Source organism: Podarcis bocagei, assembly GCF_964188305.1.
Source record: "Podarcis bocagei genome assembly, chromosome: 6".
Taxonomy (NCBI): domain Eukaryota; kingdom Metazoa; phylum Chordata; class Lepidosauria; order Squamata; family Lacertidae; genus Podarcis; species Podarcis bocagei.
The window spans coordinates 86632401-86649268 of NC_138130.1; the positions used below are offsets into that span (position 1 = coordinate 86632401).

At 44.9% G+C, this 16868-nt stretch overlaps 1 protein-coding gene across 6 annotated transcripts in view; it reads left to right on the forward strand.

The window, feature by feature from the left end:
* The window catches only part of GUCY1A2 (guanylate cyclase 1 soluble subunit alpha 2), a 503968-nt gene that overhangs the window by 20647 nt on the left and 466453 nt on the right, over window positions 1–16868 (forward strand). For all 6 annotated transcript variants that reach the window (XR_014008981.1, XR_014008982.1, XR_014008983.1 and 3 more), the window contains exons 2-4: window positions 1857–1918; window positions 7064–7185; window positions 13290–14008. Coding sequence is in view for 2 of the 6 variants with exons in the window: in XM_081197649.1 (XP_081053775.1) it covers window positions 1857–1918; window positions 7064–7185; window positions 13290–14008 (903 nt within the window). In the remaining 4 variants the exon portion in view is untranslated. The remainder of the gene's footprint in view (window positions 1–1856; window positions 1919–7063; window positions 7186–13289; window positions 14009–16868) is intronic.

Below are 16868 nucleotides of genomic sequence, written 5' to 3' on the forward strand. Positions count from 1 at the left end.
CTTGTTTTTTAGTGTTGTTTCTTTATTGCTCTTGCATTTCTTTGTCGTTTTATGCTGGTTTTACACTCATTTTTTCTGCTGGCGCAACTTGCGTATTGCTTGTTCTACTTGATAATACAGTGGTACCTCGGTTTACAAACTTAATCCGTTCTGGAAGTCCGTTCATAAACCGAAACTGTTCTTAAACCGAGGCGCACTTCCCCTAATGAGGCCTTCCACCATTCAGATTCCGTTCTTAGACCGAGGTAAAGTTTGCAAATCGGGACACTACTTCCTGTTTTCAGAGTTTGTAAACCGAATCGTTCATAAACAGGACTGTTCTTAAACTGAGGTACCACTCTATTTGTTTTCTATTGATTTTTAAATTGTGAGTTGGCCTGATGACATTGGAAGTTGGGCGGCATATAAACCTTATGCATACAAGACTGTTTTAATCCCTACCCACCTTCTTGGGTGATAAGATCAGCAAAGCGGGCCCTCTTGGTAGTTCCCCACTCAAAGTGGGGGGGAATAGCGGCCCAGGAGAGGGCTTTCCCTGTGACTGGCTCCACAGAGCTGGGTCTATCATATTCAGTGTACTGTACAGCTGCCACCATAAGCTGATGATACACCTTTTTAAGTTGGCCTTTGAGGTATTTTGTTTTGTGGTCCTCACATTTGTACTGTTTTGATCCCTTATGAATGTTTTTTTTTTTAAAAAAAGTAATTGTAGCAGTTTGTTTTCAGAATTTTTTATTGCATTTTTCTAACCTGCGCTGGGATCTTACAGTGAAGGGTGGGTAAGAAATACAGTGGTACCTCAGGTTAAGTACTTAATTCGTTCCGGAGGTCTGTACTTAACCTGAAACTCTTCTTAACCTGAAGCACTGTTCTTAACCTTTAGCTAATGGGGCCTCCTGCTGCTGCCGCGCCACCGGAGCATGATTTCTGTTCTCATCCTGAAGCAAAGTTCTTAACCTGAAGCATTATTTCTGGGTTAGCGGAGTCTGTAACCTGAAGCTTATGTAACCTGAAGCGTATGTAACCCGAGGTACTACTGTACAGTCATACCTTGGTAGTTGAACTCCTTAGTTGTTGAACAAATTGGCTCCCAAACATCGCAAACCTGGAAGTGAGTGTTCTGGTTTGCGAACATTTTTTGGAAGCCAAACATCCGACGTGGCTTCCGATCGGCTGCTGGAAGCTATCATGTGGCGTACTGCTCATGAGTGAATCATGCCCACTCTTCTCCTCACCAGGAGAAAACAAACCATAATTCCCGTCTTAGTATTATGTTTGAACGCTATGTCTCTGCCATGATCAAGAACAAATTTGGGCTGCAGATTATGGTTTGTTGTACATGAAACAAACCATGATCTCTGGTTAAGATGTAACACTAAGCCAGGGGATTGTGTGTTTATTGCTCTCGGCACGAGTGGAGAGGAGGGAAGTGTGCCTGAGTCAGTTGTGCACGATAAGCTATGGTTTATGATGCGCTGCGACTTGTGAATGGGCCCATTGTGTTTTCTGTTTGCTGCTTTTTGTATTAAGCAGCGCTGGCTAAAGAAACCACTGCTGATTTAACAGAGGACTAAAATATCAGGGAAGAGCCTTGAAATATTGATGTGTTTGTAGAACGAAAACAGCTTGCTACTTCTGGGCTGCTTTCTTCCCGTTTCTCTGGGGGAAGCACAGCAGATGTGTGAGGAGAGAGAGAAAAAGTGTAATTGGGAAAGAAACACACCATACATTAGATTAAGCGATAAAATCAGTAGTCACCTCCAGACATCGTGCTGAGCGCTAGGCTGGCTGACGAACTGCTAATAACTTTTTTTTAATAAAGAAACAAAACCATTCTTTCTTTGTTTATTTTGTAGCCTCAGACCATAAGGCAGACTCTCCAGAGGACCCTGCAACATTACGAGCATCAAGTTATTGGGTAAGTAGAGCTCATTTCTCAAAAAACGGGGAGTGGATAGATAGATGGTGGTGACAATAAGAAGCAAGTGACATTATGATTCTATGATGTTTGCTAACATGAACACCTCATAGGCGCATAGGAAGTTGCCCTTACTTGGAGACCTTGGGGATTGAACCTGGGACCTCTGACATACAAAGCAGACACTTTGCCACTGAGCTATGGCCCTTCCCCAGGTGTCTTCTTCATTGCTAGCTTGTTACACCAATTCTCAAATGGCTGTGGTGCTGCTGTTCATATAATTCGGATGCCCACAACTGCTTGGCCCACGCTAGCTTTTTCTCCTTCTCAATGCAGAAAGATCCATTTATTTGATGTAAGCTACTGATTCAGTTTTGTCCACAGCCATGGAATTTCTCTTAGGGATCATTCACGCTTCTCTTTGTCCCATGATTTCTAAGGAATGGGTTCGAGAGGTGGTGTTTTTTTTTTGTCCCACCCCTTTCCCTGGGGAAATCTGCTGTCTACCATTGAATCACCACAAACATTAACGTAACAAACGTTAAACTTAAATTAATAGGGCAGAAAACCCTATTAGATTCGGTAAAGAGTGGGTTTTCCTGGGGAAAGCAGTTCCTAGAAATCACGGGACAAACAGACGTATGTATGAGCCCTCAGTATGGGATGCATTGTAAGAAACAGAATGGGATTTAAGACTCAGCTAGGGGTGAATTTGGATCCCCTCAGGAATATGTGGAACTAGATTTTTTCTAGAAAAAGAGGTGTTGGAATACACCATGAACACCTTCCTTGTTCTCTTATAATGGTGACGGCGCCCACTTTGATAGGTGCCAGAACTGAGTTCCGGTGAGTTCCAGCCAAAAAAATAAAAATAAAAAGGCCTTTGTGGCGCTACTTCCCGGTTTTGGGAGAAGTAGCTCTACTTATTTCAGAAGTCGGGGAAAGCTTTGTACTACTGGCTCAAAGAAATGCTGTGTCTACACTCAACAGCATGGGAAGGGAAAGATATGGACTGAGCTCTTAACAGGTTTTTTAAAAAACATTTAGTTTTTATTATTTTGGGACTATTTTATGGAGAAACTGTATGTGGCTTGTGAATTGTATTGCATTGTAATGTAATGTTTTGTTTTAAATGCTAATGTTGCGCACTTCTTGGAGTATTTGCAGAAGTCATCAATAAAGAAATCAGCACCAAATAACATAACTAATTCTGGGGACAGGATTATTATTTTTGTTTTAAAAAGGAAAAGGTAGTTTGATCCCCCCCATTCAGGATTCTGATTTTCTTTTTAGCAGAGTGTAAATACAGTCCTATGACCTTTCTGTAGAATGAATCATGTAATGGTTTATTTATAAACAGTTCAGATATATTTGCCTTGTGGAAATGATTTCAGACCTCGGCCAGACTGCCTTTCTATTGTGCTAAATGTAGGAATACATCACCTAGTCCTTGCTAGAAAGAATGTGCTACTCCAGTTAATGCTTTACATACGTGAGTAACACTGTGTTGTTAGAAAGGAAAGGAAAAACTGTGTTGATAGCCGAAAGAGTGAAGCGGAATGGTGTTGTAGCAATACAGTAAACTATGTTTATGATAATACTTTTTCTTTGGAAAAGTCCTTTCTCGTCCAGCATTCTGTTTCCACAGTGGCTAATTGTGAAGGCTTCTGGAAAGTCCACAAAGAGGACCACAGCACTCTCCTGCTTGTGTTTCCCAGTACTGCTTCTGATAGTGGGATGAGTCTGATACTGATAGCTGGCCGAATCAGCACAATGCAGATGGATGATTTGCCGGGGAACTGGGGAAAGGTCTCTAGTGAGATGGGGAGGTCTTTGCCAGACTTGGGGGTGCCTGATAATGAGGATCCTGGGGAGTGGGGTGGGGGCCCTCAGCCTGCTTTCCCACCTCACCCTTGTCTATGGTGAGAGCCTCAAGCCCCTCCTTCCTCTTCAGACCTGTACCACAGTACGGCTGGGTGGTATATCAATATATGTCCAAAACCAGCTTGAAGTTTACATCGTGATACCGGCGGTGGTGGAGGAACAGGAGTGCAGGGGGAACGCACCGCCCCCGGCAGCGCGATCGCGGTGGGGTGCCATCATGGCTGCCCCCTGCCCGTGCTGGGCACCACGCCCCTCAGGCGGAGTGCCATGCCCCCAGGACACATGCCATACCCCCAGGGCAGGGGCCTGCTCTCCGCCACTGGATACCAGTTTCATAATTTTTGACCTGGCGATATATCATGATATGTGCTATGCAGAAATCACAACGTGGGGAAAACCGTGAAGCCCAAATTTCTCTCTCTCGATTCCTGCAGCCCCTCTTAACTCTGCCAGATCAGCTCTCCCCTGGCTTATGCAAGGGGGGCAGCGAATCGCAAGAGCAGGCGCTGGCAAAAATCACGATGCGGGGGAAACCCGCGAAGCCAGCCAATGCCTTTACACAGCTCCATCCTTATTTCAGACATTGTGGTATATTGATATATTGCAATGTTTAGCTGGTGATTCGGTATAGAGCAATGTTGAAAGCCAGAGATCGCCCAGCCCTGTTCCACAGTGCCTTTTGCATTGCCCCCGCCCCTGGAGTCATCAGGAGCTGGGTCCGTCTTGTCCAGTAGGAAGAATGCTGTTTCCCTCATGTCCTTTCTTCCAGGCTTCTCATAGATCTGGTTGGCCACTGAGAGAACAGGATGCTGGACTTAGAGGGGCCGTTGTTCTTACACAGAGCAGATCTGGGGAGAGTGTGGGGGCACACGGAGAGAATAGAGAGGGGAAGTTCTGTTGCGCAAATGGAATTTCTTTTGCTAGTGGGTCTGTTTTGTTGGCTAACGGCCCCATGTGTCTGGATACGCTTGTTGAAATAGGAAAGTTTGCAGCCAGCCTCAAAGAAGCACAGCGAAAGCAACTGCCCCATGCCATTAGATGCGGAGTTCCAGAAGGAGTGACTCCTCACGAATGAGGAGCATGAATATTGTGTGGCGCCTGGAAAACCGCAAGTGCCGCAGGTCAGATCAGAGGACGACACCTGCCGCCTTTGTCTGGCCCTCTAAGCTGAATGTTATTCCCAGGGGCCTGAAGTACACATTGTTGATGCAATTGTACCAAATCCATGGGATGCTAGAGCAATTGCTAAGCATATATCGCCTTAGAATCATAGAATTTGTAGAGTTGGAAGGTACCCTGAGGGTCATCTAGTCCAACCCCCTGCAATGCAGCAATATGCTGCTGTCCCATGCGGGGATCGAACCTGCAACCTTTGCATTATCAGCATCATGCTCTAACCAACTGAGCTATCCAGGCTTGACTGCCTTTACAATAAGACTGGCAAGCCCATAAAAGCTGATAGTTTGTACCCATATATAGAAACAGTACTCTGCCGCCCGCCCCACCCCCAGTTTAAAAATGGATCCAAGTAGCAGCATCAGATTATATATGGTCCAGAGATTTACCCTTAACAACCCTGAGTAACTGCCTACGCCTTGTTTATATTGGCCACTGTACCTTTCCTATATAGTTTGGATGAAGCCTCTGCCAAGATGGGTTAAGCAGCAGTAACAAGGGGCAAATGCCAACTGCTGCCATGGGCTCTTATGTAATTACCTGGGTGCCCTGGCAGCTTTGGCATGCTGTACAAGTCGGATCAGGTGTACGTCTAGGTGCAAAATAATTCATCCCAGGCTTCTGAAACTCTCTATGCTTTAGGGAGTCGCCCTTGTGCATCACATAGCCTCTTTTGTCAAGCTGAGCTGCAGCGCTGTCCTTGGTGTTAATAAGGCTGGCGCGTCTGGAGAACCCCTCGGGGAAGAGTGGGAGGGAGAGAGAGCGAGCTATTACTTGGGGAGTCGCCTGTGCATCCTTACTCATAGCTTGATGCAGAATATAGAACAGATGTGGGAGAAAGGGAGTGGAAAACTTCTGGCAAAAGAGCTGCTCTTCCATTAAAGCTTGTGTTCCTAAGACTCAAGGCTTGAGACAGGGAGTGTGTGTGTGTCTGTGCTGCCTGCAGAACTCCACCCCTTTTTCTCTCCCCTTCCTGAACCATTTGGTATGTTTCCCCCCCACAAGCTTGACCATCTCACTTGCTTCTGACTGTAGGTGATTCAATCTAGTAGCGGGTTCAGGGGGGTCAAATTTGGAGCAAAACGGGGCCATTCAAAACAAAGGTTCCATAGCTATGCAAAATTCTGTAAGCTTGTAAATTAAAAGATGCTTATCTGAAAACCCCCGAAACTGTCTATCACGAACCTTTTGCTTACAGAATGCTGGTAGCAATTGAGCGTTTGGTGGGAGGGAGGGAGGGAGGGAGGGAGGGAGAGAATACAAAGGTCTAAAGAAACCAGGTCAGGTAAATTGTGGGAGTATTATTTATTAAATTTGCGGTTGAGAGCAGGAGGGGGAGAAGCCTAAAAAGTGGGAGAGTAAGGTTGGGGGAGCATGTGTGCCGTGAGTTTTAAGAAGCTCCCTCGTACACACTCATTCCACAGTTATGTTTCAAGAAGAGGGACGTGAAAACACATTTTCCCCACTCTCCAGAATTGCATGTCTCCCCCAGTCGTCCCCACTATATAGGGCTCGTGTTTGGAGCTGGAAGCCTCCTAGTGCTGTATTGGCTAGCAAGGGGAGGTCATGGGGAGTGGTCCTTTTACCCTCCCTCCTCCTCAAACTCCTCGAAAAGGTCTGAACAGCACTCTGAGATTACTGTTCCAGGTTGTTTGGAGTCCTCTTAGAGGACTGGATGCACTACAACATTAAGTTGCAGGCTCTGCTAGTCATTTATGAGATTTATATAGCCCCAGTCCCGGTATAGATCCTTGGGCAGTGGCTCTAACTAATCATTTATTGCTGCTTTCTGTTCCCAGTCCTTTAGCCAGTCGCCAGTCAATGAGAGCACATTTCCTCTTATCCCTTGACTGCTAAGTTTACACATAGCCTTTGAGGAGGGATATTTTGGAAGTCCAAAGTTCCTGGGTTACTCCCATCTGGCATGCTTTAATAACTCAAAATGTGGACGTGGCAGAACTTAACCTTTGAAGAAGCCATGCTGATTCTTCCTGAGAAGGCTTGTCCTTCTGTACATTCAGTCATTCTAGATGCCTAGTTTATTTTTGTTTTGTTTTCATGCACCACTTTTGTGTTTCTTTCTAGTTACAGGGATGCTGAAAAGAACTTCCACAATCTCTCCAACCGGTGCTCCTATGCAGACCACCCTGGCAACGACGAAACTGAAGATGTCTCAGGAATCCTCCAGTGTACAGCAAATATACTCGGTACCGTGTACATTTGTGTCATTAGCAGAAGACATGTTTCTGAGTTTCCCTTCTTGTTTTCTGAGCTTTCCCTTCCACGGAGGCCCATTCTGCAGAGTTCAGCTTGGTTGCTTCCATGCAGCTATAATCATTGCCTTATAGTCCAACGTTATGTTCCCAACTGTTAGTGGTTAGCTAGATGCCTCTCAGAATTGGGGCAGAAAAGCATCCACCCTCCTCAGTTGTCATCTCCCCACATTTCAAGGTATACCAACATATTTGACCCCACTAATAAAATCCCAAACCTGATGTCCAAACATCTACTGGGTCCTGATGCATACAGACACACGCCATTGGAGTAAGAGACCTGATTGGTAAAGGATGCTATCTGAGCATTCCCCACTATGTACATGGTATACATGCAATGGCTTTATGCTTTGGGGCTCTATATTGCATTGCTGGATCAGGGCATAGCTGCCCACTCTTGTTTTCCTGCTGACAAGGTGCAAAGCCTGGATAGATTATTTAGTTTTTTGGATGCACTCTACTGCTTGTAAATGGTGCTGCTCGTTGTCAAGAAGTTTTGGGTCAGATAATAGGTGAGCTTATCTGAAAAAGCTCCTTCAGATTCTTATACATGTGCTCTAAACGTCCTAGGGCTGAAAGAGTTTTGCTTCTCCTTGAGGAAATGTTCACAGTTAGAAGCTATGGGATTTTGCTACTGTGGGTGGTGGAAAGCTCACTCCCACTCCATCCTAACTGTGCTCTGTCGGTCCTTGTTGTCTGTCTTCCATTCTGCGTGATTAAAGGCCCTTATAAGTGTTCCCCTCTCTAGTTCTGGAAGCAGACATTCCTGCTTTTGCCTTCCAGGCACCCTGTTTTTGCGCTTCACTTTGAGTGTGGCCCCTTCTTCACCTGGGTGTCTCTTGGCCCGTTTCCTTCCTCTCCGTCCTCTTTTATTGTCCTCTCCAGTGCCTATACTTTTCTTCTCCCAAACTGCACAGTCTCTGCTCTCTAGATGCCACAGCGACCTCTAGAGGGCCACAGGTTCCTCACCCATACTCTTCTGAGGGAGAAATTCCTGGCAGGTTGCTCATTTAGTGCCTTTCCAGGAATTTGCAAGCAGCTAAAACATCTCTCCCCACCCCCTCCGCAATTGTGCTTTGTGATTCTCACACTTTAACATTATAGTGTGTCGAAAGCTGTGCAAGGAAATTCTCACTGTTTGCTAATATCTTTGCCTCTTGCATGCGTATTTTTAAGGGTGCGAATTTAACCACCAAATAGCTCCCCACCCCAAGTTGTGTCTTGCAAAGACCCTTGAAGATTTCTATCACGTGTTTGTGACTTAGGAGCTGGCCTCTTCTATTTCATAGCCCATGTTTTCCATTCCTGCCCATAGGATGTTGTCACTGTGGCGGCTCGCTGGAAAAGATTAACTGGGCTGAGTCATGAGATTTATTGAAAAAAAAATATTATGTAAAGGAACAGGTGTGGGGGAAAGTCTCCAGCAACATTTCCACATGTATGGATCTCTTTCTCCATAGCTTGCAGTTGGAGTCAATCCCATGAACAAGTCCTGGATTAGGAAACAGGGTCGGGGATGAGATAGAAATATTTGACTACGGGGATATTAAGCTACTATGTTAAATTACAAAAAATATTATTTGTTTATTAAATATATATCCTGCACTTCCTCCAAAAGTACCCTAGGGCAGCAGCACATGAATGAGAAAACAATGGAACCTCTAAAAATAATTCCAGTACAGGTTGCAGGCTGAGATATAATTGCAATAACAAGCATTCCTTGTCTAGGGGAGACGTAATATTGACTTCCTGCAAACTGGTGTTTTGTTAAATCAGGAACCATCTTTGTGAAAGCATGCTTCTACCCTTTCCCTTCCCAATGTTAAGCATGGTTTCACTTTCTTTGTGCTATGTTTGAAGTGGGGGTGCTGAGGCTTGGACACCTTGATTCTTCCATGTGTTTTTAAACCTATTTAAGAAACTTATATCCCATCATTTCCACCATTATGGTCTCCGAGGCTTAACAGCATGAAAATACCCACAACAACAGATTAAAGCAAAGCAACCTTAAAAACCAAAGCCAGCAAGATGCTTCCTTTGAAGCAGCTAAAAGCAGGTTGATTTATTATTACGAAAAGTTCTAGTCAATAGGGTAGAGCCTAGGACTTGCTGATCAGAAGGTTGACAGTTCAAATCCCCGCGACGGGGTGAGCTCCCGTTGCTTGGTTCCTGCTCCCGCCAACCTAGCAGTTCGAAAGCACGTCAAAGTGCAAGTAGATAAATAGGTACCGCTCCAGCAGGAAGGTAAACGGCGTTTCCGTGTGCTGCTCTGGTTCGCCAGAAGCGGCTTCGTCATGCTGGCCACATGACCCGGAAGTTGTACGCTGGCTTCCTCGGCCAATAAAGCGAGATGAGCGCCACAACCCCAGAGTCGGTCACGACTGGACCAAATGTTATGGGGTCCCCTTACCTTTACCTTTAACCTGACATCTAAAGATAAAAAAGGATGTTTTCAGGAGCCTGTGCGGGGAGGGAGTTCTATAACTCATAGACCACCACAGAAAAGTCACCCAGTAACCATAGAAGGGTCTATGGCAGTAATAGCCTCCAGATGACATTGGACTCCAACTCCCATCAGTCCTATCCAGCATGGCCAATTGTCACAGATGATAGAGGTTGTAGTCCAGCAACTTCTGGAGGGGGGACCACTTTGGCCTTCCCATTATATGATAACCTCACTCGACGGGCTGATTTGTATAGGGCAGGGTTTCCCAAACTTGGGTCTCCAGGTGTTTTTGGACTACCATTCCCATCATCCCTGACCACTGTTCCTGCTAGCTAGAGATGATCGGAGTTGTAGTCCAAAAACAGCTAGAGACCCAAGTTTGGGAAACCCTGGTAGAGGAGAAGGCAGTGCATTTTTTAACTACTGGGGAATAGCTTTGCTCCAAGGCCTTATGAAGCCATTAATGCTGTAAGTGCTTCATTTGGGGGACTGCATTGGGATTATAATCTTTTTCTCCCTGCGGATATGGACAAATAATTCCCACCCTCCCACATCAACCCTACCCTATTGTTTCTTGCCTGCGGGCATGAAACTTTTTAATTGCACTCCTCTCCCAAGTTCAGAAGACAATGTGCCATCCAGATTGTGCAACATTTCTTACTTCTCCATTGGGATTCCATTGATATCATTGGGGCTGCTGAATATTTATACCAAGTAGCTAATTCATGCCCTTAGGAAATAAATATTCTGGTATAAACGAATGACGTGGTCTTTTGCTGTTGTTTTCATTCTTGGATAATTATTTGTTAACGTTTTATTTAGGGAGATTCGGGGGGGGGGGGGCGCGTGGAGATGTTGTGGTCGGTTCTGCAAGCTTCCTTCCTGCATGGCGTTCTCTCAGCGTGGAGAGAATATCAGCAGGTTGCGTATGGAAACTGCAACCTGTTACATAAACATGTGGCACAGGGGATTCTTAAATCAGAGCCAATGCATTGCCAGACATAGTTCTGCCTGTTACCCCTATCAACTCCCGTCCACATCATTAAGTCAGGGCAGAGTTGTGGCTGGTGATGAGTGATGCTCTCAGGTACTGTGTGGAAGTCTGGGAGATCAGCAGCAGATGGGACCAGAGCCAATGATAGGCAGAACCAACTAATTGTGTTTTCTCCATCATCTTAAGGGCCATGGCTCAGTGGTAGGTCATCCGTATTACATGCAGAAGGCCCCAGGTGTAAGCTGTGGGAATTTGCACTTGCAAGGAAACCTATGCAATGCCTCCTGCTTGCCAGAGGACAAGAAAGAGAGAGAGACATTCTTAGCAGATTGGTGGATGTTCCTAACTTATGCAAATAAGTTATGCAAATAACCAATGAAAGACCTGTGCCAGTCACCTTTGAATGCATGGGTGCATAATTGTGTGACGACTACTACTACTACTACTACTAATAATAATAATAATTTATTTATACCCCGCCCATCTGGCTGGGCTTCCCCAGACACTCTGGGCGGCTTCCAACAAACTATTAAAATACTGTAGTACATCAAACATTAAAAGCTTCCCTAAACAGGGCTGCCTTCAGATGTCTTCTAAAAGTCTGGTAGTGGTTGTTCTCTTTGACATCTGAGGGGAGGGCGTTCCACAGGGCGGGTGCCACTACCGAGAAGGCCCTCTGCCTGGTTCCCTGTAACTTGGCTTCTCGCAGTGAGGGACCCGCCAGAAGGCCCTTGCCGCTGGACCTCAGTGTCCAGGTAGAACGATGGGGGTGGAGACACTCCTTCATATATACTGGACCGAGGCCGTTTAGGGCTTTAAAGGTCAGCACCAGCACTTTGAATTGTGCTCGGGAACGTAAGGCTTGGTTAATGTAAATGCCCCCCACCCACGTTTTCCTCCAAAATGAAGCAGTTCACGTTGTTGGTCCATTGAGCTCAGTTCTGTCTGCACTGGTTGGCAGCAGCTTTCCAGGGTTTCAGACATGGAATCTTTCTAAGGTCTACCTGGAGCTGCCAGGGATTGAGCCCAAGACCTTCTGCATGCAAAGGAAAGGCTTTACCTCTGAGACTATGCGCCTTCCTCAAGGCCACTGAGGGCCGGTGCTGTTTGGCAGGTAGTTTTATTTTTTCCTAATCCTGGATATCCTTGCTAAGTGAAAGGAAGGCTGGCATTAACAGAGAGTGGGAGGGACGGTCTCCATGGAGACTGGACCTTTGGAAACCCTTCTCAACATTCCTTGCCCTGTTAGGCAAGAAGCTGCCTGCAGAACACTTGCAAATGTCAAAGCCATTGCTAGAAAGATATTTGGTGGTTCCTAGGAAACTTCAGTTTCCTATGTTACTTTTCCCCTTTCTTGCCGCTTCTGAGCACAGAAGACGCTGTTCAGCCTAAGAGATAGCAGCGACCGGAGGGTCAAATGCTCAAGAGAGCCGTTCCTCAGACTGCAAATGACAAAGCAGTCATCTTAAAGCAGGCTGTCCTTTAGCAGTCACCTTTTAAGGTAATAGCCTGCCCAAGCCAGACAACATTTGGTGCACGTTGTCATTCAGTGGTCTCTTATTTGACAGTGTCAGCTCTTGCTATTCCGAACATTTTCTTAATCATAAGCATGAGCTTCTGTGACAAGAGCTTGAAAAGGTTGCATACATTTTTGTTTTAAATTATAGCTTGCTGGTACTGTCGTCTATCTAATCACCATCTTCCTGGCATGTCTTTCAGGTGGGTAGTGCTTGAGGACAGTGTGGAAGCCGCTGTTCTCAGTTCTCTGAGCATTACAGGAGGAGATGGGTGGTGGGTAGGAGATTTCATCTCCTTCATTGGTCCTCTAGCAATTGGTATGTAACCATAGCTCCATCTGAGGTCCACCTCACATACAAAGACAATAGACTGGAGGTCAGCTCATCATGTCTGGTCTCCTATGGAGTACTGCCTGACTTCCCAAATTGCTAATTTGCAGTGCAATCCTAACCATGTCTGCTCAGTCCTATTGAATTCAGTGGGGCATATTCCCAGGTGAAGTGGGTTTAGGATTGTGGCTCTGGTAAAGAGAGAGAGATATGTGAAGGGCGTTGTGTCTGTGATAACAAAATGTGCAATCAGTTTACTTTCTGGTCAGGTCCAGCCCTACAAATAGCAGGGTGAGTCAGTCACTTTGTGTGACAGGAATTAGAGGGCACCGGTGGTAGCCCTCCTAGGTTTCTGTGTGCCACAAATCTTTAACTCTTAAACTAGCCTGTTGCTGTCCGGTGCATTGAAGTCAGATTCAAATGCCAGTCCAGTCAGCTTCTGTACATGGAATGTGGGCAGGGCGCCATCTTGTCCTTCACCTCAGGCAGCAAAATGTACTGGGCCTGGCCCAGTTGAAGGGACAAGGAATTCAGGCCTTGGTCCTCTGTCCCTTTCCATTTGCAGAACCTACAAGGAACATAGTCTCCGACCAACCATTAAAGCCATATTCTTCAATAGGTGGCCATAGGTCTCATCACTCCTGCCAAACTTGACTTAGTAGCCCCCTGAATTGGCCCACTTTCCTCCTCCCAACACTACTGCTTTGCAACAGTGGTCTCTTGCTGATATGTGCTATCCGTTGCTGTGCAGGCTTGAAGTTTGAAGAACTGCAGGAGAAATTTGGGGCCGAATTCTTCAACATCTGCTTTGACGAGAATGAGCGGGTCCTCCGAGCCGTGGGTGGCACCTTGCAAGATTTCTTCAATGGCTTTGACGCTTTGCTGGAGCACATCAGGACTTCGTTTGGAAGGCAGGCCACTTCGGAATCCCCTTCTTTCCTATGCAAAGAGCTCCCCGAAGGCAAACTGATGCTCCACTACTTCCACCCTCATCAGATTGTTGGTTTCGCCATGGTGGGTATGGTCAAGGCGGCGGCCAGGAAAATCTACCAACTGGAAGTCGAAGTGGAGCCGATTGCAAACGACAAGTTGTGCCCCGAGGACTCGAACCCGGGCAACTGCAGCTGCCTCACTTTCGTCATCAAAGAGCGCGAAAATGCAAACATCACAAAAGCACTTCCTCTAGGCACTTCCCAGTCCCCCTCGGACCTGAGGATAAGCATCAGCAACTTCTGCCGCGCTTTTCCCTTCCACCTGATGTTTGATCCCAGCATGCTAGTGCTGCAGTTAGGGGAAGGACTTCGGAAGCAGCTCAGATGCGATGCTCACAAGACGCTGAGGTTCCAAGACTGTTTCGAGATCGTTTCCCCAAAGATCGGCGCCACGTTTGAGCGAGTCCTCCTGAGGCTGTCGACACCCTTCGTGATCCGAACCAAACTTGAAGCGTCTGGCTCTGAAAATAAAGACAAGGTAATACCGTTACGTTTAGCCTGCTTAAAAAAAAAAAGGTGTGTTGGCAGATCAAGGAGTCTTCTAGCAAGCACGAGCCATAAAACTGAAGGGGAAACAACATTTCGTAAGGGCCATATTAGACAAAACATTGGGCAATCCGATGATCCGCTGGGGTGATAGGCACTGTTCTCTGCTTTACACTGCTGGAGTCGTTTTACGGAGTGTTCCTTCTCCCCCAGTCCCCTCCTTCAGGTGCTTTCCCTCACCTAAATAGTTTAAATATGAACAAATTAATTTTCACTGATGAAAGGCTTTTAATAAATTGCTTCACTCAAGAGATCTTTTTAAATCCATATTTATTTTTTCACTTTATGAAATCAACAGGCCTGATGCTAGCCAAGTCATTTAACATCATAACTCATAGCCCTGAATTGTTGTTTGTTGTTGTTTTGTCCCATTTAAAATTCAAATGGAATGGCCTGAATGTTATTGGACCATGAGGGACATCTGCCAGGTATAATTTCGGGGCTCTAATTCTTCCTTCATTCACAATCACTGAACGACAACATAAACAACAACAAACTTGACACTTGGCTGTTGTCTGCAGCCTTTGTATAAAAATCCCAGATTCAAATTCTGGATGTTTTGTCCCTTCCTTCTCCCCCACAATATTCCTCACGCTTAGTTGTCAAAACTTGTTTAGACTCTGATGGTTTCCAAAATGAATTACGCTGGCTAATTTGACAGCTGTCAGTGGCTGTAAATGAGAAAAGTGAAAGAATAGATGGCAACGTGGTTTTTTAAAAATAAAAAAATCACCCAACACACTAATGGTTGTGCTTCATTGAACTTTAATAGCATCTTGGATAGCCACTTAGCATTTTTAATTAGGGATATGCAAAGCTTTCCCTATTAATTCCAATGATGCTGAACATTGCTGATTGTTTGGATTTACTTGGGAAAGCAGGTATGTGTTTTTCACAAGGGAACAAGTTTTTTGAATTGTTAGTTTGCATGTTACTTTGCATCCTAGCATGAGTGCCCATTGGAGAAAAAAGGTGGGAGAATAATGCAATTAAAAGTTTCCCCATTCAAAGTAAGAACTGGCTTGCTTTCATTTATGTTCTGGTGTAATGTCAACTGCTTTCTTTGCTTATTGTCATTCCCTATCGATGTGTTGCATGTCTTGCTCTTGAGAAACGTGTCAGCTACTTCACAAAAGACACGGCTATTTCACACCCTTCTTTGTTGCCTGTAATTGGAAGCTGTTGTGAATAACTAGTGGAAAGTTATTATTTCTTTGCAACTTTATAATTACTATTAAAAGGATCTACAATTACTATTTAAAGGATCTACAAATAAGAGTTCAGAAACTCTTCTTTATCTGCAGTACTTTTCTGCAAAGATGCAGTTACGGATTCTGAATACAGAAATCGCAAAAAAAAAAAAAAATCCATTCCTGTTTTCATTAGTTTTTTCCCAGGTACATCAATAAAAACATTATTGTTATTTGCAGTCTTTTGTGATTAAATAGTGCATAACAACAACCTCAGATCGACGAGATTGATCTGTTCTTTGTTGATCAACTTAGAACCCGAGGACCCAAAAATGAAGTGAACGCAGAAAGAAGTATAGTTGGAGCAAATCATGCCTTTACCTTCCTGGGTTTAGAATTGATAAAAGTTATATATTCACTCATGGCCTGGTTCGAAAATCTGAAGTAGCAAAAAAACAAGACCTTCATTTGTATAGATTTCTATTTTGTTTGCCTTTTCTTTTCTTTTGCCATCTGAAGCTAAGGAATAAGGTACAAAGACTGGAGAGGAGGAAACCTATTGCCATATTTCCTCCTATTAACTACTGGGTGCTGTGGCTGCTCCTTTGCCTTTAAATTGCAGCAAAGAAGGAAGGATAGCTGCTTCTCTTCTCTGCAGAGCTTGTTATGAAACTGAAACCGTTAGGGCTTCTGGGAAGGGATATGATGCCATTTCCCTTTCTTTTTCTGGGATGTTGTATATTCAAAGGGAAACTGAAATGACATTGCTTTCCATCCCAGGAGCAGTTGAGGTTTCAGTTGGCTGCAGCAGAGGCAATTTTAGGGTAGTGGTTGCAGGGGCCACCAAAACGAAGCTGTAGAGGCAGCATTGAGAGGCAGGAGGTGCTCAATTTTAGTATCGCACAGGTTGTCACTGAAATTTGAGAGCCCAAAGTCCGCCCTTGTGCACAGCAGCAGTGAACCTAAACTTGAAGTTAGGGATGTGGGAGAAATTTGATTTTGTTTGCATTTCAATGAGTAGCTATCTAATTCACATTTCCCGAAGCAACATGCCCACAGAAACACAATTATCCTTTGAAGAATTGAAGCGTCTCTGAATTGTGCAATGCAGGTCTCAAATGTAACATGCCCTGGGACGTGAGGGTGGAGGGTGGGTAAATATTATTATGGCTATTAATGACAACAACTACCAATGTACAAATATTGCATTGTATTAGGAGAAAGTGTGCATTAAAAATGCATATATTTAGTGAATATTACATACAAACAAAAGCATTGTATTAGGGAATCGGCTTGTAACAATATGTGTATTGGCTGAAACTACATATAAAAATGTGTTTGTTAGGAGAAACACGCAGTAAAATGGCGGTGAGTTTTCATGAGCATTTGTAAAAAGGAGAAGAATGGCAAAGAGCTGTGGAAGTGTGGAGAATTGAATTTAAGATTGGGGGGAAATGACACACAGAAAGAAATTGAAATTGTCCGTCTCTGGTAGCGATGGCAATGCAGCTTAGCTGCCAACTTGCTTTTATTTAAGTAGAAGGAAAAGGAGAGAAACACATCCCTAATGCCACCCATTCTGTTGCCTGCAGAGCTTAGGGC